Source organism: Cyanistes caeruleus, chromosome 5 (genome assembly GCF_971803275.1).
Source record: "Cyanistes caeruleus chromosome 5, bCyaCae1.hap1.1, whole genome shotgun sequence".
In the NCBI taxonomy this organism is placed as follows: Eukaryota; Metazoa; Chordata; class Aves; order Passeriformes; family Paridae; genus Cyanistes; species Cyanistes caeruleus.
In genome coordinates, this window is record NC_141705.1 from 76,505,210 (window position 1) to 76,528,712 (window position 23,503).

Sequence of the window (23,503 nt, forward strand, 5' to 3'; positions counted from 1 at the left end):
TGACCCGCCCCGCCTTGCCCCGCCCCTCCGCGTCGCTCGCGCCGCTCCGCTCGGACCCGGCCGGCAGCGCCCCCCAGCGGCGGACGGGCGGTAGCGCGCGCGAGCGCTCGGGCGCCCCCTGGCGGCGTGCGTGAGGCGGGCGCGGGCGGGGCCCGGGGCTGCGGGGCCATGGCGGCCGCGGGCTCCGCTGCGGAGGCGCGTCCCGAAGGGCAGGAGCCCCTGCTGGGGTCCGCAGGGGCCGCGGCGGATGAGGACGAGGAGGAGGAGAGCAGGTAGGGCTGTTTCCGCTGTGAGGCGGCGCCAGGACGTGGGGTGCCGCCGCCGCGGATGACCCGAGGAGTCGCCCGTGGGTCCCCGGTCCTTCCCCGCCCCTCACGGGGAGCCCGAGCCTGAGGGCGCTGCCCGGCCGGGGTCCGGCCCCAGCCGCCTTCCCCAGTGCTCCGGAGCTCGGAGCCCTTGTCTCGGAGCGTCCCGGGCCCGGCTGCGGGAGCGGGCCGGGGGCTGCTTCCCTCTGTGGGATAACACAAACTCACTCGCCTGGGAAAGTTCCTAAGAACCGCCGAGCAAGATTAATGTGGGGCAGAAGTCTGGGTGTTAACAGCAGCCTTCGTGTGTGCCTCAAGCTGTTCGTCGCTTTTTTCCCCCCTCTGACAGCAAAACAAGTGTTTTGAATTTAAAATTGGACATGCCTAAGTCTAGGTACTTACATAAACAGCGTTTATAAACAATGCTTAGGAACCTATATATCTGTAACTTGAGTCTACATCATCTGGATAGAGATTACTTTGTAACTTAGTTTGTGACTTCTACTTTAATTTTTTTTCAGCCCTTGCAATCTAGCTGTATCTTTTAGGCACAACTCTTACGTTGTGTGTTATTTTCTCATCATAAGAACAGACTGGATGTTGCTTTTTGTCAAATCAAGAGTTGTTCAGGTTTGTGGTTCTTTTAAGATTACAGCTGTGAGGAAATGTCCAGGGTTTTATGGTTTAACACCCACTTTTTAAAGCTTTTATATGATCTGTGATGCTCCCAAGTGTCTATACAAGGAGTTTGCAGAATTGAAGACCTCCCTAGATCAAGATCTCTCTGTGTGACATTGGGTGTGTGATAGCATTTCTGTTGTTTTGTTTGATTTGTCAATCTAGTATTTTTCCAGCGAAAAATAAATTCTTTATAGTCTTTGCTGAGCGGAAATCCACTTCAGCTTAACGAGTTACACAATTGTATTGAGAGGTTGGTGAAAAATGTTTTCAATGTCATGTGGGAGCACCTAGAAGAGGATCTGATGATTTCTTTCTCTCTCTTGCTTTTTTTTTTTTTTTTTCTTAAACCAGGAATGTTGTGGAAACAAAGGAACATTATAAGAGCAGGTGGCGATCCATCTGGATCATGTACCTGACAATGTTTCTCAGTAGTGTAGGTGAGTAAATACATGTGGAATTCGATGTTACTTGTTCAATTAATATACTTCAGTTTGAAAATGACAGGGCTTTCTAAATTCCAACTACAGAGCTTCTTTAATGCTACTGTACTAACCTCAAAAGAGCTGCATTGTTTGATTATTCAAAAGAGAATGTATGAATCTAGCAAATCAAACAGAAAGGTACATCTGATGAGATAAGTAATAAAACCGGCTTGACACGAAATTATGTATTATATAAGTCTGTGGACTATGACTGCCTAATAGTTTGGTAGTGGCAAAAGGTAGTGGCAAGGTAAGGGTGTTGCTCAGAATCAAACAAAGCAAAGGTTGCACTTTTATCATCCAGAGTGAAACTTCTAGAGAATGAAAATGGAAATAATGTGGAGTTTTTAAGAGATAAGATCTTCCTGGGAATATATGATATTCCAAAATATCTATCAAAATTTGTTTTTTTCCTTCTGGACTTTACACCTTCATTGCAGGACAAATTGAAATTTTATTCCTAGGTAACTTCCCCCAGAATGCTGTTGATCTTTGATCTATGATGATTTTCTGTGGGCCTAGATATTATCTGGAAGTTGATAGGATACTTCAATAACTCTTTTTTTTTTTTTTCATCAATTAAAATCTCTTTAACCAATGAATACAGATATGTCAGTGTATCATTATTTTGGTTTTTTTACTTTGGGGACCTTGTTGTCTTTCCATTGGGAGGACAACATAGGAGGTTTTTTCTTTAGTATGTATGCACCTACAAAAATGATTTTTTAAAAATAGTTCCTCCCCGTAGGAGGAATTACCACTCCTTAGAACAGCAGAAAATGCATGGGTTTATACTGTAATACATTTAGAGGCAGAAGAATGAACTTGTAATAACTGTTTTAGGAAAGAAAAGTACTGATAAAAATGGCAACTAAAATAACTTCAGTTTTTACTGTGTTACAGGTTTCTCAATTGTAATTATGTCTGTGTGGCCGTATCTCCAAAAGGTTTGTAAATATGTTTGTTTTTTTTAATAATTAAGAACAGAACACTCCTGCTCAGAAAATAGGTAATAGAAAACCTGACATTTGATTTAGGAAAAGTAGAGGAAGGTGTGTGGCTTTAAGAGACTTTTATTCTGCCATCCACTTAGACAGCTTTTATTATTTCTGTCAGATTTTTTCCTGAATTGATAAAGGTACATCATAATCCAGAAATGTTTGGTTTTCCAATATCATGATTTCTTGGACAGCAAATCAATAGAAGTCTTGTTATTGAAACATAGGAGACATGACTTGTCTACATTTAAAAAAAAAAAAAAAAAGGAAACTGGAGGTAGAAGTTGCTCTGTAAATGTCACGTTGTTGCACATAGATCTTGATATTCCAAACAGGGATTGCCCTTGTTCCTGTGTAGTGATTTTAGTTTCTTTGGTTGTTTTCACCTCTTAGTTTCAATCTTAAAAGCAGCATAAAAGTCTGAAACTTCAGTTTAAACTGTGCTAGGATTTTAGTGTCCCTGAAACTGCAGAAGGCGGTTTCAAATGCAAATTTGGAAGAATATAACCTGGGCAAGGACCTAGAGGTGTCATTGAAGTGAGGCTGATGCTGAGTTCTTGCAGAAGACAAGAAAATGCATTTCCAGCCTTGTAAATCAGGACAGATTCAGGCATGTACTGAAACAATGGAAGTGACTCCTTGGTCCTGGCATGGAAAGTGCCTGCCATGCTGCTGAAGTTCTGTCTCTAGCCCAGAACATCAGCAGTGCTGTACAAAAACTCATGGAGTTTGGTGCAAGTGAGGCATTCCCAAGCTTGGAAGCAAAGCAGATTTTATTGGTTTGGTGCATTTGTGGAGAGAGTGAGCCAAGGTTTAGTACCCCAGACAAAGCATTACAGTACAGAGTCCTTGGTGTCCCAGGTACTAATTCTGAAAGTGTGTTACTGGTAATACAAAACACTCCAGTGCTTTACCCACAGAACTGTGTTCCTGCAGATTGATCCGACAGCAGATGCGAGTTTCTTGGGCTGGATTATCGCTTCATACAGCATTGGCCAAATGGTTGCCTCTCCCCTCTTTGGCTTGTGGTCCAACTACAGGCCCAGGAGAGAACCTCTGGTCATTTCCACTGCTATTTCAGTAGCTGCGAATTGTCTCTATGCCTACGTCCACGTGCCCCATTCCCACAACAAATACTACATGCTGACTGCCCGTGCTCTCGTGGGGTTTGGAGCAGGTAAACACAGCAGGATTTGCATTTCTGGAAATGATTACATTCTGTGTCTCATGTAAGAGGGTTAACATTGTGTTTTAATACCAGATTTACCATTATGTGAATGAATTCTGTAACTGAATATGTAACAAAGCAAAGGGTGGACCCGTAGTGGTTTGTAACAAAATTGTGTAATTGTGCTGTTGTGTAAAAATATTGAAGGGAGTGCTGGCTTTTATTATCTTGCAAAATAAGAAACAAACCCCTAAAATAAATGTTACTCAACAGTTTAACAATATGAACTTGATACTTACATGAACACTTGGCTTGGTCTGTGGTTTTTTTGAAGGAAATGTGGCTGTAGTTCGATCGTATATTGCGGGTGCCACTTCTCTGACGGAAAGAACGAGTGCCATGGCCAATACCAGTGCCTGCCAAGCAGTTGGCTTCATATTAGGGCCAGGTAAAGCAAAATCTTTCCTCACTTCTCTTACTAGGTTGAAATTGGGCATTAGAAGTAGGAATCCTCAGCGGCTGTATGCAGGGGATTTTAAGGCATAGTTTGTCAATGATATCACAATTGTATAAATTGAGTCCACTCACCTATACTTCTGTAAGCCAATATAAATGGAACATTCTTGTCCAATTGCTCTGCACCAATTTAAAATTTAATTTCAGCCCCCCACTACATCTTTTCTCTCTAGTTTGCCCTGAGCACAGGGATAATCCAGTCCCAGGATCAAGGTTTTCTATATAGGAGCAAGAGTTAAAAAGAGTAAATCTGTCTGCCAAGAAAATTAACCATTGCTGCACTCAAAATTCTGTTCTATAAGTGTCATGATGTTGTTTATACTGTTTATTTTATGCAATCAAGTACTTTCCTGGCTAACTGAGATCCCACTGTTATCCATTTGTTTATTTAGAGTAGAATTCTCAAAATGTAAAAGGTATAGTACTTAAATTTTACTTAGCAATTAGAACAACCTTTCTTATGTTTTCTTAATGATTCTCAAGATTTTCACAGTACATTGATATTTTTAAGTTTTTCAGACGTGTTTTACACTTATTGGAGAAGAAGGAGTAACATGGAAATTCCTTTGTCTTCAGCTGAACATGTACACGGCACCAGTTTTATTTGGAGCTCTCTTAGGGGTTATTAATATCATTCTCATCTTTGCCATATTCAGGTAATCAAGTGAAAAAAACCTTATAAATATTCTACCTTGTTTTTGTGGGTGACTTGTAGCAAATAATATGCTGCTCAGGAGGAGGAGTAATAAACCTGTAAATAAATCTGGAGTGCTAAAACTATAAGTTGTTATTTATTTTTTCAGTGTTTCTGCCTTCTTTAATACCTGTATATTTCTGATGCTAAATGAATCTTGGTGATGTTATCGTTAGAATGTAAACTGATTAAAAAAAGTTAAAGATACTAGACAATTAGGCTTGATGTACTTTTAGTGTCAGTAGTTGCTACCCATGTTTTTCCTCTAAGGAGAAATAAGGTTAGCTCATCTGTAGGGATCTCACTGTCTATGTCTTCCCTTTGAGATTCTCAGGGGGGATTTTTATTCATTATCCCATTGGTGCAGATGCATATGGATATATTATATTCTCCCACTAGAATGTTTCCTTTCTTGAATAGGTTGGTGATCGCTGCAGTCAGGTGTCAGCTTTGTAGATGAAGTTTAATGGAGCTGCAAATGATTATCATATAGATTATACCATTTACAATTATTTTAATAGGCACTTTACTCAATAGTAGATCAAATAAAAATGTGTATTAATGAAAAAAGTTCTAAATTTCTAGGGAGCATCGAGTGGATGACATGGGACGGCAGTACAAAAGTATCAATTCTGATGGAGAAGGTACCAGTGTTTCCTTGAAAATTTATTCTTTGATTATAATTTTGAAGTACTCTCTTATTACATACAAGCATTTAGAAGTATTCTAAAGTCTGATGCACTGGGAAGCTGGTGTGGAAAACAGGTTACATCCCTCCCTAGCTGGTCCAGGAATTGCTTCATTTGTCATGTTGTGTCCAAAGTGCTGTTTGGTAGCAAAAAAGGGAAAGAAAAAATAAATTGTATGGATCCTTCCATATTTTCACCCTGAGAATTCTTCTGTGTAGTTTTGGCCTTTGAAGAGAATGTTTTGGTTTCCATTGTTCAGATATTTCAAGAAGTTTGTTTATTTTGCTGTCACTCAGGACTCATTGGGAAAACAGACCGTGTAACAAGTTTTGAAATAATTTTCTTTAATTGTCAGTGGAATTGAAATTTCAACAACTCCATTTTGATGTAAAAACTTTATACTTTGACTGTCAAAGTATAACTGCCTAGCTGCCCACCAACTTGCATGCTAAATACTTAAAAGACTAAAGGAATCATTGCTGTTTGTAATTTGTGATGGTGTAACAAAAAGCTCAGTTTACAGTTCAGGTGATTCTTTTGTATTGCTGCAGGAAGTGATGTTCTGGATCAGAACACAGAAGGAAGCATTGACCATGTTGCTGTGGTAGCACTCAACATTCTCTTCTTTGTCATCCTATTTGTGTTTGCTGTCTTTGAAACGTAAGTTTGTCTATTTTCTCTCAAAATATTCAGACATGTAGAGTAATTAGGCTGGGGGTGCATGTAGAGTCTTTTCTGTTCCGCTCACCTTCCCAACTTCCCAAGCAGAAGTCCAAAACCATAGGCAATCAAGTTGATGTGTATTGATACAGAGTAATGATTTAAATAACTCAGTAATAACTAAAGATACATACAATTTGTGGTATAGAAAACATTAATGTAAAATCTTTTGAATGGAGGCAAACCCATATCTTCAACTTTTTAAATATTCAAAAAAAAAAAAGAAAAAGCTTAACTTGGGCTGCCTAAAATTTTCAGAGAAAACATGTTTTCAGTTGAGTATTTTGTTCTATAATTTTTGCCTTGGTTTTGTGTGATCTCTTAGTATGATTCTGATTATCTCCATAAGCTTAAGTGCATCTCTTAGTTCAGTGATGATTCAAACGTATTTGATAGATTTAATGCAGTTGTATTCTGAAATACACTGTTTTATATGACTGGGTTTTTTTCAGCTTAAAGAGGTATGTTATTTACTCACAAATTTTCTGTGTGTAAGAAAAAAAGCAAAATATAACATTATCTCAGGCTCAGCTGTACTTCTTTTTTAACTTGGAAAATACTTTGAGGATACAAGATTCATTCTGCAAGTTGCTGAGCTCTAATGTAGTTAAAATTTGTTTTACAATATGGCTCTGTCAAAAGTTGCAGTATTTTTATAAAACTGAGGTTTTAGAGACTGGTTGGTTGCTAAAACTTATACAGTATCAAAAGTTTATTATTTTTGCTCTCACAGGGTCTGATTTGTTTTCTGTCTCTATTTTCTATTCTGTTCTATTTTCTGTCTCCGGGCTTGGTTTTCACTCCATCATCTTTCCATGAACTATCAGAAATAGATTATATATCTATTTATATCTAAGCATATCAGAATGCTTCAGAGTATGGCTGGTGTAGTGCATTGATGTTTGGGATGATACATGTATGGACACTATGTATGGAAGAAGCTTTTTATGATTAATAGATTTTTGTTCTGTCATTTCAGTATAGCTACTCCACTGACGATGGATATGTATTCCTGGACCAGGAAAGAAGCTGTTTTTTATAATGGAATAATCCTTAGCGTGATTGGCATTGAATCAGTTGTTGTTTTCATGGTGGTTAAAATACTATCTAAAAAGTAAGTTTTGGGGATTTTGTTACTTATGTTGGCTAAACATGAAAAGCTTTATGGCAATGCCAAATCTAACTCAAGTATTTTACTTGGTGATGAGTCTGGGTTTACTATGACAACAAAATACTTCCAATTTTGGCACAGCCTTGATGTTGTGATTCTTCTTTATTCTGTTAACATAACCCTCTTACTTGACTGTCTTTTACTCTTGAATCACAAGAAAAGCTGGTTTGAAGTTACTGTGATTTTGTAACTTGCAGGTATTTTGGTCAGATAGCATTTCCACAGACTAATGGGCTATGTCATTAGCAGTTACCTAAATTTCACATTAATTAAATGATACATTTAACTAAAATGTCATTATTTGCTAGGACTGGTGAGCGTGCCATTCTCCATGCAGGCTTATTGATTGTCTTGGTTGGATTCTTTATTTTACTGCCTTGGGGGAAGAAACTACCAAATATCCAGTGGCAAGGTATAGTTCAAGTCTTATTAGACCACTTTTGTAGTGCTCTCTTGAAAGCCTTTTATTGCACTTTTGTTCTTAATGATACAAATAACTTATTTTTACAGAAATAAAGAACAGCTCCATTCCCAGAACAGCCCCCAGTGAAATGTTAGCGCCTTTCTGGAGCTTGCCAGAGCTGCAGCTGCCATGCAACCACACAGCAGAACCTGTGGGCTGCCCTGTCACACAGTCCTGGTGCCTGAACACTCCCATGATCTACCTGGCCCAGTACATCAGCTCTGATGTGCTCATAGGGTTGGGCTATCCCGTTTGCAATGTCATGTCCTACACTTTATACTCAAAAGTCCTAGGACCAAAGCCTCAGGTAAGCACCATCCCTAAATGGTTTCTTTCTTTCGCTCTTCAAGACTTGCACTCTCTTTATTAGAATGAGAGGCCCTCTATCACCAGCCAAATAATTGTGTGTTTAAGCAGGGCAGAACTTTGCAGGAGCTTCAATATTTTTTAAAATCTAAGGCAAGTCTCTAGGGGACTTAGAAAGCAAGGCTTGTGCTCTTTATGCAAATCTCACAACATGAAAATTCCATGACTGTTCTGAATGTTCAGTCCATGACTGAATCCTTTTTGTAACTACCAATTACACATGTGGAGTATCAGGATGGAATAATGTCTCTTAGTAAATTTATTATATAAAGATTACAAATGCTACTAGACCCCCAGTATGGGCATTTGTTAGTAGTGAAACACTATAGCAAACTTACATTATTGCTTAACAAAAAAATTTGTTCCCCTTTTGCCCATTTTTTTCATGTTATATTTTGGTGAAAGAGACTTCATGCTTTGAGCCAGAACACGTTTTGTTAGAAAGTGGAGTACCTATGAGTGGAGACATGGAATTAAAGCTTGGAGAGGCTGAGCAGTACTCATGGAAACAAAGCAATCAGTGTCTTAATCAGTTCAGAAAGATAAGTGGTTGTTTAAGTACTTCCAAATTGTCTAGTTAGGCTAATGGGTTGGAATTAATGGCAAGCCAAATAATGCCTGTATCACTTACATAAGCTTTTGATCTGCTGTAGGGTGTCTACATGGGATGGTTGACTGCCTCTGGAAGTGGAGCACGGATCCTTGGGCCTGTTTTTGTGAGCCAGATCTACACTCACTTGGGGCCACGGTGGGCGTTCAGCTTGATCTGTGGAGTAGTTGTGGTCTCTCTCTTACTTTTGGAGATAGTATACAAGAGACTAATTGCATTTTCTGTCAGATATGGGAGGTTGCAGGAAGAGAATTGTTAAATACATATTTAAAAAAAAAACCTGAACAGTAAAACCAAGCAGAAGTAATACTTAGTTTATTACTGTTTTTGATCAAGGAGTACCTAACCACTGACCTTGTTGGCTGTGTGCTAACAACTGTACACCTGCACTTACACATTGACAAGAACACTTAACTTGGTCATACCCCAATACCTAGTTACCCCTGCTGCAGCTGGCTTTTGCGTCCTGCTTTTCTAGCAGCAGAGGAAGGAATGTGAGGGGTTAGAGCGATACAATGGCACATTTGAAGTGTGTACAGTTTCTATGATGTACTCTTGCACTGAGTGCAGCTGTGAAGGTCACAGGTTATGTGCATCCTTTCCAGGAAGTAAAAGAAATATTATCTTGATTCTGTGAATCGGGATTCATAATTGTTTTGTAACTACAAGATTAGTTGAGCTGCATGCACTTTGTATGGAGACACCACTGCCTGAGCAAACCTTCTGATGTTGGGTTTGTTGGCTTGTAAGCACCAGTTAATACAGACTATCTGTTTCTGGAACCTGTTACATCTCCTCCAGGATTCCAAATGACAGGTGACAGAAACACAGAGGAAGGTAGGTGCCCTCCACACAGGTAGTTGGTGTGGGATTTGGGTCTTTAAGTTGACACAGAGCCATTGAAAATCAGTTTCAGCAGCTGTTACTTGAACTGCAGTGAACCAAATGTGCAATTTTTCCTCTACTGTTTTGCTGAATGCCTTTTTGTAGCAAGAAAGATAAACTGCAGCGTTGAAATATGCACAGCTTTTCTTAACTACAAGAAAAAAAAAGTCCAAGCACAATAGTTTACACTTTTGTGCTTTGTGAGAATGAATGCACTGTGCAGAGCAGTGGTGGTAATTAAGTGAAAGGAGAAACTGGCTCCTGGATGTTAACTATTATCTGCAGACTTCTATTTTTTCTAATATTAGGGTACAAGAAACAGGAATTTACACTGTTTTAGTCATTCAGACTTTAAGAAGTGAGACTGTAATTTCCCTTCATAATGGGGCCTAAGCTCATCTGTACGGGTTTGTTTAGCTGTTTTAATGTTACTGGGAAAAAAACCTCTGGAGTAACTCCAGTATGAGGGTTGTGGCTGCTGTCTAATGTCTCTACTATTTGAATTTAATAAATGTAATTATGTATTCCTATGTACTCAATTGTTCAAACACTAAGAGACTACTGAATTAAAAGATGATTTTTTCAATTCTGACTGAAGGGGATACGTAAGTTTTATTCTCATGGGCTTTCCTGCTACAGAACCACAAAAGGTTTTGAAAAAGGACTTCACTTTTATCAGCTAATTCATAACAAGTGCTACTTGTATATCATTCTTGATGTTCCTACTGCTGAATTCTTTATTTGCAAGCTATTTCCTTGATTTGGACATCCAAAGTTCTGTCTTTTAAACAGCAGGAGAACTGGCTTGAAGCAGTTCAGCTGAACTATGCTTGCACAGAGCCAGCACCAGTTCCTCTGAAACTCTTCATCCTCCCCCCTCCAACACCAAAGATTTTTAAGATCTTTTCCTGCCTGATAAGGAAGTCATAGAGTATTTAAGTACAGATACAAACACCATCAGGAGTGTTAGCACAGTTGAAGCCAAATGCTTGAGAGAAAAGCTACTGTTAATGAAACTTCAGTTGCTGTAAGTATTACTCAACGAGTAAAACAAGGTAAAACCACCTAGTTATTAACTCTCTTCCTTTAACCATTACTTGAGCATGAAACAAATAAATAGATCCAGACAATTACCACTGCATTTATTTTTTTTTTTGTATAACATGCTTGTGGCAGGGAAGATTTAAGCTGCTGCTACAAAACATAAAAACAGAGTTATAAAACATATACATATTTACATATATTACTTGTAAGACATAAAAATATAAGTTATTTACAAATACATGAACAGCACAGATGCATTTTCCTTGATTGTTGGCACTGAGTAAGCAGTGGAATAAGTAAAAAATACAACAGATTCAGATTATTTCCAAAGACTTAATACAGTCAAGAACCAAGTTCCTCAAAGTTTTGCTTGAGTGAGTTTATCCATCACTTTAATGAAAAGTATGTTTTGTATGGTACTTCACACACAATATGCTACAAATCTAGAGTAACCCTTCCCTTCCTAAATTTTTAGCAGATTTTGGAAGAATCTCTGCATAAGCTGAGTAAGATCAGTCACTTTACTGGGAAGTCAGTGAGTGAGTTTATTAAGCTCTTGTGCCGTGACATCCGGTTTCCTTTAATCAGAGAGGAGCAGCTGGATTGGTAAACATTACAAGAATAGAAGACAGACAGTGCAGCTTCTCTTTGATGTATTCTGGCAACTTATCATCTTCTCCATATCTAGAATGGCAAAGCAGCATAGAAAAATTGAGATGCTTAAATAATTTGTGTTACTTCAATACAATAAAGTATACAGATATGTAAATGTAAATAGTAAATGGATAGGTATTTCAAAACACTGTCCTCTACCTCCCTGTTTTTAATACTATGCATGAATAGTGGCTGTACTCTGGAGACCAAGTAGATGCATTCCCAACTTGTTTTATTCATTTGTTATCCAGAGTTCAGTCAGCTATGGGTGCTTATAAAAAAACCCCTTTATTTAATAAGCTTACATAAGCTAACCAGCAGCAAAGTGATGGCAACTATAAAGTTTAAAATATACAAACCAAAATCAATAGCAGCTATGAAGTTACCTGATGTACAACAGCCTTGTACTAAGTTACTTGGATGTTTTTATGGCAGGAACAGACTCACCTGGTTGTCTGGCCATCTGGAGAAGTGTAAGTGATGGAAGAGACACCTGCTTGGGCTACCAGCTGGGATCCATCATTGAACTGAACCCATACTGCTCCACTGGTCAGCTGATGAGAGAAGTTACATTGTGGTTTGAGCATATGAAATACACAATTACAAACCTACAACCTTTCTAATAATGGAAGCTGAAAGTTTTCCAAAACTGCTGAAGGGACTTAGGTATTTTGGTCAGTCTTAAAGACAAAGATTGCATGGATATTACTTTGGAGAAATATTACTTAGTTTCATGCTGACTTCCTCAGGATGCTTGGCTTTAGTTATCCTTGCCAATGCCAGATAAAGGGAATTACCTTTAGTTTAACCACTTCTAAAGAAATTTTATGAAGGGCCAAACACTAAAAGGAGGCCCATTTGTGAGAGTTCAAGCTATACACAATTTAAAGTTTATATATATCAAGAGAACTTTTCCTGTTAGGACAGGAAGCTTAATTATCTGGATTGCAAAGAATGTTTCAAACCTAAAGCATATCCAACAGAAAAGCAGAGGGAAAATGGCTTTGCAAGGAAACAGATTTTCCTGTTGTAGAGGAAGATGCTTTCTCTTGTACAGATCTGCTACATATCTATTAAAAACTTTGTCATGACACCTTTGCATCTATATTAATGAAAAGAGAAGTTAAACAGTTTCAATTTTTTACTAGTCAAATGACAAAGGACACTGAAATAGACAATAATAGCCACAGGAAAACTGTGGTAACTGAGATACTGAACTATTATTTTGGTTTCTTCTAGTTACATAAGAACCATGGTTTTTATCTAAGATACTTTAAAGTATCTTTCCACATACAAATTTTAGACAAACTAGTGAACAACTGAATGATTCCTCACAAATCAAATTTAAAGTTAATGTAAAGGTAATGACTTTGATGTGAAAGTACACATCTCAAATTAGTAGGAAAAATGAATGGACATGCCCCCTTGATTAATTTCTCACCTGAGAAGCCCAACCAACATTTTTCACAAAAACAGATTTGACAAGTTGGGCTGAATTTGGACTGCATTCCGTTAGATGAACAGAGGAGCACGTCTTTTCAACAGTGTTAGTCAGAAACGTAGGCTTTTCGTAAGACACCACCTAAAACCCAGAGATGCACAGAATTAACAGCCTTGGCATTAATCCTCCTGATGTAGTGGTCAATTGCCATCTGTTCATGTATACAGGCAGGGTTAGCCTCTATGCTTCATTTAACAGCATTACAGTGTAAAAACCCCACAGGGACACAACTTTGTTATCAGTTCAGTCAGGTAGAAATGGTCAGATTCTGTACTAGGGACACAAACTACACAAAGAGATGCAGATCCAACAAACGTAGATTGATGTATATTCAATGAAGCTCACAATACAAACTCAGTGTGCCAAGACCCCAGTAGGATTCAGTCAGGTGAGGCAGTTATATCAGGAACCAAAGCTTGGTGGGCCTTTTAAACCAGATGAAATTGCTCACAAAGCCTTATTGGCTACATGTATATCTTCACTTACACTTTCTTTATATGCACATTAACACTTGATTATTTCAGAACAACATCAACTGCCACTACCCTTTGTGACACCATTTGTTATACAGCACCAGGGCACATCAGGGCTCTCAAACTGAAGACTGTGCTAACACAAGTAAGCAGTTTTCAAACTCTGTTCCTAGGAGTCACCTGTGGTAAAGTTTTGGGGAGTTCTGATTTTTCAGGTGCTCTTAAATCCAGATATCAAAAGTTAGTTAAAATCAAAGTTAACATTTCTAGTCAGTATCCTCACAAATAGCTAATAAAAGCCTATGCCCATACAAATGTAATTCCAATAATTCAAGTAAAACAGCAATATGGGAGACTGGAATCCATGGTACATCCTTGTGTACGTACAGGAGCACAGTTTGGAGTCTGAACTGGAGTAGAACTGGCAGCTTTATTTCGATCCAATGCCACAACTTCTTTTGGGTAGTTTGTCTTGTCCAACAGTGGAGGTGCTACAGCCTGTGGTGATTCACTATTACCAGGTCTTCTGGAAAAATAATGAGAAAAACAGGGAAAAGGTCTGTCCAAAAGGGATTAAAAAAGCAAGGGAAGGAGCTCTTCCTTCATTTTACCATGGACCGTCCAAAGCACCTAAGGGCAGGAGTCTTCTGTATAACGGTTTTTCAGTTGAAATATATAAGTATTCAATAAATATTCAATAAATACATAAATGTTCAAATACATCAGTATTTTGAACTGAAAGATATTACCTTCCAACAATTATTGGAAAAAATGGAGCACTGCCACTCCTTTTCTCTTCTTCCAAAACGGCACATTCCAGTGCAAGGCATATACGATGTCCCTGAAATGAGGAGTTTATTAGTATTAATTTGAGAATTGTATAACTATTTCATACACATTTAGTGCGGCAAATTTGTGAGCCCACACAAGGAAATTTCAGTGGTGCTGAATTTTTCAAGCTGTATAAAGTAGCTTCATCTGTTGTGTTTAATTATTTCACCAGACACACAGACCTGCTTTACACACTAGTAAGAATTTCCTCTTACTATGCATGAATAGTAAGCAATTAGTCTTGCTTCTGAGGGATTGTGACCATAACCTCTACCCTGATATTTGCCCTTCAAAAAAAACACCATCCTCCCTCCTTAATAGTGCAATGAAAAACATGGAAAGCAACAGGAAGCACATTTGTGAAAGGGAAGGTGAATTTTCAGGAAGTTGTTTTGCACTGGAAAAGGTCTATGTAAAACACCTTACCTCATTTGCATGATCCATATAAACCTGGATTTCCTTCTTCAACCCTGCTTCACTTTCTCCTTTCAAAGTGAAGGATTTCCCTGACTTTTCAATCACACGAGTTACACCACCTGTCTTATGGATCTTTGCTCCTGCAAGAAAACGTGAACACTTTCAGTGTGAGCTGTATAAAATAACAATTAACCATGGAAGGCTTGAAGAAGGGTCATGCCACTTACTAAGTTAACTATCAAAAGTAGATGTAAAGAAGAGCTCACGAATAAAAAACCCAAAGTATAATTTAAATAACACTTTTGCAACATTTACTTCCTGAAAAAGATAGCAGTAAGGAATTAATCTACAAGTGCTAGAATAAAGGCAGAGTGCCCAATAAAAATGCTTATAGTGCACTATTTTCTTCAAACTGGAGTGGTGGTTGTTTAGTGTTAGGCAATATTTTAGTGCAGCCCTAAAATCATGATTTACCTATTTGCATAACTGCTAAAGTGAATACATACCATCATAAAAACAAATTTCAACATCTGCAGGGGGTGAATTTTCCATCAACATGCACTTGGCATATCTTGTATAAAACGTCACTTTGGGGGTTTTTGTTCTCACCAACTGCACAAACTTAGCTGCATATTGGTATTTTTTCCAGTACTTTTCTAAAAAAGAAAATTCAAAAAAATTTAGATATTAGCAGATTAAACATTGTGCACCAGCTTAAAGAGTAGTAATTTAAATTCTGTATTTGACAGCTTAAGGTTGTGAGTAATATTTAAGTACTCCATAAGTATGTTTAAAGAAACTAACTTATTTCCATCAACAGCTCCCAGTATGAGTGAGGAAAAGATTACAAGAGCTTTAATTTTGGTACACTACATTGTAAAGAGGAGACTCCTTAAAGCTTCCTTGTTAAAGGAATCAAAACCTGTGGGTTACACTTCCTTGTATAGTTTCAAAACCATTTTCCAGTTAAACAGTAGTTTGAATCTAATTCTGAAAGGAGTTTTACTTCAGAGTTATCTGAAAAGTAACAGATAAAAACTATAAAGGTGCAAGATTCACTTAAAATATCACATTAATCATCATAGTAGTAAAATAAATTTCAGGTTACCTGGCAAGTTGTCAAAATTATATGTGCAGATGCCTTCAGGAAGAGCAGGAGGTCTGTCATCAAGAAGGAAACCTCTTCCTTCATTTGGATGATAAACTGCAATCTACAAAAAGGGAACAAAAATTGTGTGTAGTTGCAACTTACTACAGCACTCTACACTTTTAACAGGTATGGAAATAACTTACATTTTAATTAATTACTGTGATTTACCATGAAAGCTCTATTCTTTTAAGTAATTGTTTAACAGCAGCACTTTTTCACCAATACTTGGTCAAGTCAAATTTTTCTCTGAATTGCTTGCTCCCTGTATTTATGTGGCTTTATTATGGAGGGGAAAAGTTTACAGCTGTGCATATATAAACAGTGAATTTCAAAAGCCATAATCACTTAAAAAGAAAACCACACCTCTGAATGAACTGTAAGCACTTTATACAACAGTGAAGAAATCAAAAATATACACACCACATTTCCATCACAAGATATTCTGAGAACTTCTTTCACAAGTTCCTGTGAGCGGTGTTCTTTCAGAAACTCCATACATACTTCCCCAGTATCTAGAATGCTCACCTAAAATATATTAAATATAAAATTAAACAAAAAGATCTTTACTTTCTGCAAAAGGTAAGATATCACTTTTTTCCCACAAATGCTTTAATAAATGCTTTTCTTTTTTCTTAAATGCACTTCAAACTGATAAGTGCTTCTTACAATAACTTTTGTTATAAGTGCTATTTTTTTAAAAAACAGAGCACTTCAAGATGACTGAAGGGTATCAACCTGGTAACTGAGGATGAGGCTTCTTAAGTGACAAATCAAACAGACAGGTCTGCTCTATTATGCTTTAAGTATTCTCCATACAAAAACTAATATGCATCTTATTAATATGATTCTAATTTAAATTAATCTAGATTAAGTTTCATAAAAACATGTTTCTATTTTACCAAGTGATTTTTAAGAGACAGTCACATTATATTAAGCACTTCAATTGTTCCCATTTTTAGAACACTTACCACTGCGTTTTTGGTTTTTTGCCTGATGGGTTTCAGCCTGTGAGCAGTGAGAGGTGACACAACACTTCGCAGTGTAGGTTTCTGGTGTGCTGATGGTTCTTGGCCCCAAGTTTGGTTTTGTTCTGGTGTTGACCAAAGGCCACATGTAGGAGATGGTTGAACTTTCTCATTTTTGCAGAGAACTCCAGGGATGCATTTCTTTGGGTTTCTCTGATTTAAAGAATGTGGACAGTCACCAGATGCATCATGATTCTTTATATCTTTTAAGGTGTTCCATGCATTTCTTGGTTCATCCTGCTGCATGTCCAGATGGTACCGAAAACCACCATGTGCGTTGCTTTTGCCGGTCAGGTCTGCAGGTGGTCTCAGAGGAACTGAAAGCATCACAAAGGGACATAGGAGATTCAAAGAGTCATAACCAGAAGGAAGAAAATCTAATATAGCTTTAAAATATTTTTAAGGGATTGTCTTAGAAGGCTTATTTAAGGGAAGAATGGAATTTCTTTAATCATCAGGCCTTTTGGTACCATCAATGCCAGTGCTAGCAAAATTCCAGTGTTACTTAAAATAAGCTGTTCCTATATTTCAGTTATGATGATGTGGTGGGTTTACCGCTGACTAAACCCCTGGTCTTCAGTTTTTATACACCAAATAATTTTTTAAGAATAGTTTATAAACAAAATACTAAGACTTCAAATACATTCTTACACAAGAATTAGTTTAATCTGTTGAAAAAACAGCTTATTTACCATTCAGATAATCACTAGTAGCAAAATTTCATATAAATTTATCTAACTAGTGTTTTACCATCTACCAGAAGTTTCAGTACTCAAAATGTTAAATGCATACTCTAAATCCCTAGTTTTATTTTTTAAATCGTTGCATTTATTTCTTTTAAACATCTGTTTTTATGTTTAACCTTCCTATAACTCCTTCCCTAGTTTTGATATTTAAGCTCTTGATCAACTTTCACCTCGCCCACATCACTATTGTGCTCCTTCTGCTGTGTGGCTGAGCAGTTGAGAAGGGACAAAAATTAAATAGTATTATTCAGACCATGTTCTCTTATTCTAATTCCCTGTAGACAGAAGGGGAAGGAGTCCAGTAATATCAAAAGCCAGAATGGATTTATGGTTTATTCTTATGATTAAATTACATTATTTGCAAATGATGTAATATGATGCACAGCAAAGAACACCTCCTTCCCTTCTGTGTCTTTGTCTTTTCCTCCACCCATCCTTCTGCAGCCTTATTATCTTTCTCATTCATTGAGGCCCCATCTCTTATTTAGCTGTATTTGCACAAGGAAATTATCAGGGCTTTCAAGTCACCTGCTAGTATTCTGTCATAAATTCACACTGACACGTTTACACAACTGAGTAATTACATTAGGGTCTAAAATTCTGGTTTCCTCTTTGTTTTTGTTTGGGTTTGTTTTTGGTAGAAAATAATGGGTTGTTTTAGGAAACTATGTATTCAAATTCAATGTAAAAAGAAATAAAAAAAACCCCAGAGATCCCACTAAAACTATTACAGGTCACTAACTTGAGTGCAAAAATACACAAGTGATTAGTAACACACCATTTGTTTGCATGCTTCCAAGCCACTGCTGCATTGTCTCAGCCTGGGACTTCTGCTCTAACAAACCAATCTGGGGCTTCAGTGGGCACAGAAAATTTGACCTACAAAATAAAAGTTACACACGTAATCAAGATTGCATCAAAGACACTTGCACAACAAAAGTTATAATGCTACAGCTGCAGAAACCACAACACTTAGAACATTTAGAAAACCCACAACATTAAGAACATTCAGGAAGTGCAGGTGGCATTTTGTAATTCTAGGCAGCAAAGAACCTGCTTCTTTTTCATGGGGTAAGGAACAGGAAAATAAAATAATTTCCAGATGGAATGAAAAGCTATGATAATGCTGCCAGCAGTAACTGTTCTTACATCTAGCTCTTAATTCACAGCCTTGGAGGAGACCCAGTGATGACATGATACCCTAGACCCCCATGGATCTCACAGCATTACAAACATGCAGCTGAAAAATGCCAATCCTACCACCCAAAATAATTTACATTTGTATAAAGACAGTCAATCCCAAAAATTATAAAGATCTTTTTACCAGCTTTTGAGATGATGATATATATGTAGCCACAGGTGAACTAAAGATATAAACCATGTGTTGAAGGATAAAGAATACACACCAAACCAGTTACTGCAGAGTCACTGTCTGTTGTAAATTCACACTAAGCTCCTGTGAGGTTTTTATCTCCATATCCTGAACCTGTCTGCACTTTACTGTAGTGATGATGACTACTTCACTATTGGCAAGGGCTCACTTATCACCAAAACATCAGAATATAAACCATCAAATTCAAGTCATAGGACCTTGCATTTAAGGTTGCTGTGCAAGCTAACTACAGGTGTAAGAGGCTTTCCTCTAATCAACTATGTAAAAAAATGTTGTAACTGTTAAGTTAATCCCCACACTCGCATTAATATTCTCTCATGTTTACATTCAGCACGTCTTTATGAAGTCATGGGGAACAAAAGTAAACATTACAGTAACATTTGCATAAATTTTTGATTCATCAAACATTTCTCAAACTAGAAAGAATGCACATGCCCACTGAACTTTGCTTCTGTCAAACACATGAGAACAGTCAGGAAAATCTTCTTACTCCATTTACTTTTTTGGCAAGGAAAAGTGCTAATTTGTCTTTTCCTTGAACTGATTTGCAAAGAAAAAATATAGGAAATTATGCCAGTTCTTAATGTGGAGAAAATGCAAGAACAAAGATATGGAAGTCCTTATACTAAAACAGAAAATTACTCTTTTGATATTCTGCTCATGGAAAGTCTACAGAAAGAAGCCATGATTTTCACAAAGAAGCTACAAATAAGTACAGAACTCAATTTCATATAATTATCTATTGTTGACACTTTCCTTTCTGGCACACCACCTTTACAATCCATTGCCTAATCTTCACTAAATTTTTGTTTTATTCCCTCTAAACATAAGAAAAAAAATCACCTCAAGAGATCAGAAAGTAAAAATGTTGATAATTGCACTTTGAATGCCTTCTCCCCTCATCTGTCTCTTCTACAAAGAACAATTAGCAAGGCTCTCTACTACAATTACTGTGAAGAAAGAAATAATCAAGTTGCTGCAAGTGGAAAGAAGACAATAAAGGAGCTCTAAATTTCATCTGAATAAGAAACTGATTCTTACTGTGGTTGGTCTTTTACAGGTGGAGATATCTGCTCTTCAAAAGAACCAGAAGTACTAGAAGTCTTCTCCTTAAATATTTCTCCTATATCAGTATAGCTGGTGGCAGGTGAAAAGTATTCTGTGTTCTCCCTTGTTCCTATTTTAGGCTTGGAAAGCACTTCCAAAGAGTGACATCGATCCACCATGTTGGATACGCCTTGAGTCTGGCTGTGGGATGTGCCAGACCTGTCTGAGGAGTGAGCTCTCCGGAGGTAGCGGGAATGTGGCCTCTCCTCACCAGGCTGCGTGGTTCTTCCCCTGCCACCTACACCTATTTCCCTTCCCTGAATTCCCCACCGCTGGAAAGAACCACTTCCATCTCCCGATGAATTATTACTGGAGTTCTTGTTTGTAGGAAAAAAAGTAATTTTATTTGGGAGCGGCTGTCCAACTAACAGCTTTTTCTTTTCCTTCAAGCAACCGCTGGTACTGATGCTGGAAGAGCCCGTGAAGGTTGTAGAGATGGTGGCATTTCCACTGTCCATGGAATCTTCTGAGGTTCCCAAATCTCTGCTCCGTGCAGAGCTACCTCTGGACATAAAAGGATGATCCAACACCGAGGAAAGACTCAAGCGATCTGCCGGGTTTTTGCGCAGTAACCTGTGAATGAGGTCCTGCGCCTCTCTCGACAAGAAGGCTGGCATTTCATAATCTGCCAGCACCACTTTATTCAGCGTGTTCCTCACTGTGTCCGTGTCAAAAGGCGGCTTTCCAATGAGAAGAGTGTAGAACATACAGCCCAGAGACCACACGTCAGACTCCAGCCCGTGCGGGCTCCTCGTGGCTATCTCCGGAGAAATGTAATTCGGAGTTCCACACATGGTGTAATGCTTCTCGTGAGGCATCTTCAGCTGAGTCGCCAACCCAAAATCAGCAATCTTGACATTCATGTTACTGGTGAGTAAGATATTGGAGAGGGTGAGGTCCCGGTGCAATATTCCATGGGAATGGAGGTACAGCATACCCATGATAATCTGGTGCAAGAAGTGTCGTGCTGTCAAAACAAAACCAGATGTTGCAGTCTTAGATTTTACGTAATAGCTCTGAAAATAACTCAGCTTTAAATCTGCTTTCATCTTGCTTTTATTTTTTCTTATTTATATTAAAAAGAATGTTACAAGACTGTTTAGGTGTCAGACTACTAAAATTGGAATTAACTTTCTGCTTTCTACTTTAAGCAAAATGGCACAACTTTGTTCTAAGTTCATGAAAACTTATGTAACACAGGAAAAGGGACTGGAAATATTTTTAATTGGCCCAAACTTTCTAGAATTAGATTCTTAAGAATTAAAGCTAAGTTGCTCATCACTTTTGTAAACAGATACAAGTTAAACTAATGATGCCTGTTATAGTAGTACCCCAATAATCCAGTCCTGTGGCCTGGGTCTCAAAAAATCCCTATCTATAGCAGTATCATAGAATTAAATTAGAAACTGGCAGAGAAGCGTGTAAGCTGGAAGAAGTGAGCAAGAGGTGAGCAGTGAGGTGAGTCTGGAAGCAGTAAAGGCAGAAGCTGCCAGTTTTCCTGTTCTTCTTTCCTCTTCCCAGTCTTCACCCACATTTTGACACAATTCTAAGTACAATGGTAAGCTGTACCTTCTATCTGTCTCTGCCTTCTAAGAGAACCATCTTTTTGTACTCCAAATAGCACAAACAGAAACAAATGTATATAGAAATGCAAGTGAATATATGCACAATAATAATTAATCTCTAGATTATCATTTATACAAGATTTTAAGGTATAGAAAATGTGATGGCAGCTTTAAATATTCTGGCTCTAGAATTAAATATTTATTGAGTGAGATAAAACACTAATGCAGAGGGCTCCACAGATCAAAAAACCCCAGAAATCTCACCTTCATCTTCTGAAAAGGGTTTCTTTCTGTTCTTTATGTATCTGCTCATTTCACCATTGTGACATATCTCAAGTATCAAGTAAACGTAATTGCTATCTTCAAAATAGTTATAAAGCTGGAACATAAAACAAGGAAAAAATGAAATTTCATTTTGTAGACTACGCAGAAAATCCCATATACAGCACTCTCTTGAAACCCCATGGTTCTTACCTCGAGTATAGATGGATGCTTTAGCTGACAATGTATTTTCACCTCATTCTGAACCCTCTGTACCATTCCAACCTTGTGCATGGCTTTTTTGTCTATCTGTAAGTGGATCACAGCATAACTCAGATATTCAGTGCATATCTGCCTGACACTTTTTAAGTATAAGCAAGTTTTCACATAGTTTAACTTAATATACTTTTTAAAGGAAGAAGTGTAATAGATAATTGGAGGAACACCACAACTGAAAGCAATCCGGTGTTAACATTATCAATACTAGCACTTTTATTTTTCTGAAATATTTAAGCAGAGAAACCTAAATCTGATTTTTCTTTGCAGATAGGCTAAATATAGTCAACATTTGAAATCCTTTCCATTAATTACCAAGCCTCTTTGGTTGCGGTGCAGCTTAAAAGATGGAGTCGCAACCTTAATGCCCGTTATAGATAAACATTCAACATACATAAACATCAGTGCCCAACTGCATAACCCCAACCTGTTACAACTTTGCATTTGGTCTCTAGGGAGACGGGTATTTCCTCGGCCTGCTGCCTTACCATTTTGATAGCCACTTCCAGGCCGGTTTTCAGGGATACTGCTCTGTAGACCCCTGCAAAGGAGCCCTTCCCCAGGAGGTTCCCCACCTTGAAATCCTGCAAGACGAACAAAGCAGCCTGGTTAGCCTGGGGCTTTGTCAGTCCGGCTTCGCAGCGCCTCTCCCGATGCGGACCCTCCCACCAGAGGTGGGGAGCCCACACACCCCCGAGATCCGGGCAAACCCCAAGGCGGCCCGGTGGTACCTGGAGGAAGCTCTCCGGGGCCCGACGGCGGGGCCCTGCGGGGCCGCACAGCCACCCCCGCCGCATCCTCCTGCCGGCACCGCACTGCCGCTGCCGCTGCCCGGGGCGGCGCGGCCGGGCCGCCTTCCCGCCGCCTCTCCCGCCGCGGCTCCCGGGACGCGGATACACCCGCCCCCAGCTGCCATGGCAGCGCCCCCGGAGCCGCCGCTCCCCACAAACACGTGCGGACGGGCCGAAAGCGCGGGAGGAATCGCGCTTCCACAAACACCCGCCGGGAGCGGGACGAGCCCGCGCCCGGCCCCTCCGCGCCCCGGGGCCCCGACGGCCAGGGCTGCGCGCCGCACCTCTATCCTCTCGCCGATGCAGGTCGCCATGGCGCCGGCCGCTCTCCCTCGGATCCCGCTACCGGTCTTGCCGAGGGCCTGGGCCGCGGTTGCCCATTAGGGCGCCCCGGGCCGCCCGCCCCGGCGCAGCCCCGCTCGCTCCCGGGCCCGGAGGCGGCCGCTCCGCGCCCCCCCCGCCGACATTTTGAAAAGTCGCGCCGTTACCCCCCGGCCCCGCCCCGCCCCGGGACGAGGCTG

General features: G+C 39.1%; 2 protein-coding genes across 6 annotated transcripts; one reads left to right on the plus strand and one right to left on the minus strand.

The window, feature by feature from the left end:
* The first annotated feature begins 131 nt into the window (after positions 1-131).
* MFSD8 (major facilitator superfamily domain containing 8) lies at positions 132-14,142 on the plus strand. Of its 2 annotated transcripts, XR_015287287.1 has the most exons (14): positions 132-272; positions 1,338-1,423; positions 2,372-2,415; positions 3,403-3,643; positions 3,969-4,082; positions 4,662-4,806; positions 5,430-5,488; positions 6,085-6,193; positions 7,233-7,367; positions 7,733-7,836; positions 7,935-8,194; positions 8,907-9,007; positions 10,541-10,775; positions 11,882-14,142. XR_015287287.1 is itself a non-coding variant. In XM_086890521.1 (12 exons), the coding sequence occupies exons 1-12, from the start codon at positions 169-171 to the stop codon at positions 9,120-9,122; spliced, it is 1,617 nt and encodes a 538-aa protein (XP_086746647.1). In that variant the 5' UTR covers positions 140-168; the 3' UTR covers positions 9,123-10,340. The 2 variants fall into 2 exon arrangements, 1 of the variants encoding a protein (XP_086746647.1); XM_086890521.1 differs by lacking the exons at positions 10,541-10,775; positions 11,882-14,142 and having other exon boundaries at positions 140-272; positions 8,907-10,340.
* On the minus strand, positions 10,870-23,502 carry PLK4 (polo like kinase 4). Of its 4 annotated transcripts, none has more exons than XM_086890519.1 (16): positions 23,267-23,502; positions 22,680-22,775; positions 22,129-22,224; positions 21,919-22,033; positions 20,024-21,056; positions 18,368-18,468; positions 16,787-17,160; positions 16,239-16,343; positions 15,777-15,879; positions 15,175-15,324; positions 14,678-14,808; positions 14,170-14,261; positions 13,808-13,946; positions 12,888-13,028; positions 11,894-12,000; positions 10,870-11,476 (listed from the first exon to the last, which is right to left on the minus strand). In XM_086890519.1, exons 1-16 carry the CDS (start codon positions 23,294-23,296, stop codon positions 11,377-11,379), a joined length of 2,913 nt encoding a protein of 970 aa, XP_086746645.1. In that variant the 5' UTR covers positions 23,297-23,502; the 3' UTR covers positions 10,870-11,376. The 4 variants fall into 4 exon arrangements, with proteins under 4 accessions (XP_086746645.1, XP_086746646.1, XP_023782365.2 ...); XM_086890520.1 differs by having other exon boundaries at positions 13,808-13,943; positions 23,267-23,486; XM_023926597.2 differs by lacking the exon at positions 23,267-23,502 and adding an exon at positions 22,923-23,076.
* Position 23,503: the final 1 nt, after the last annotated feature.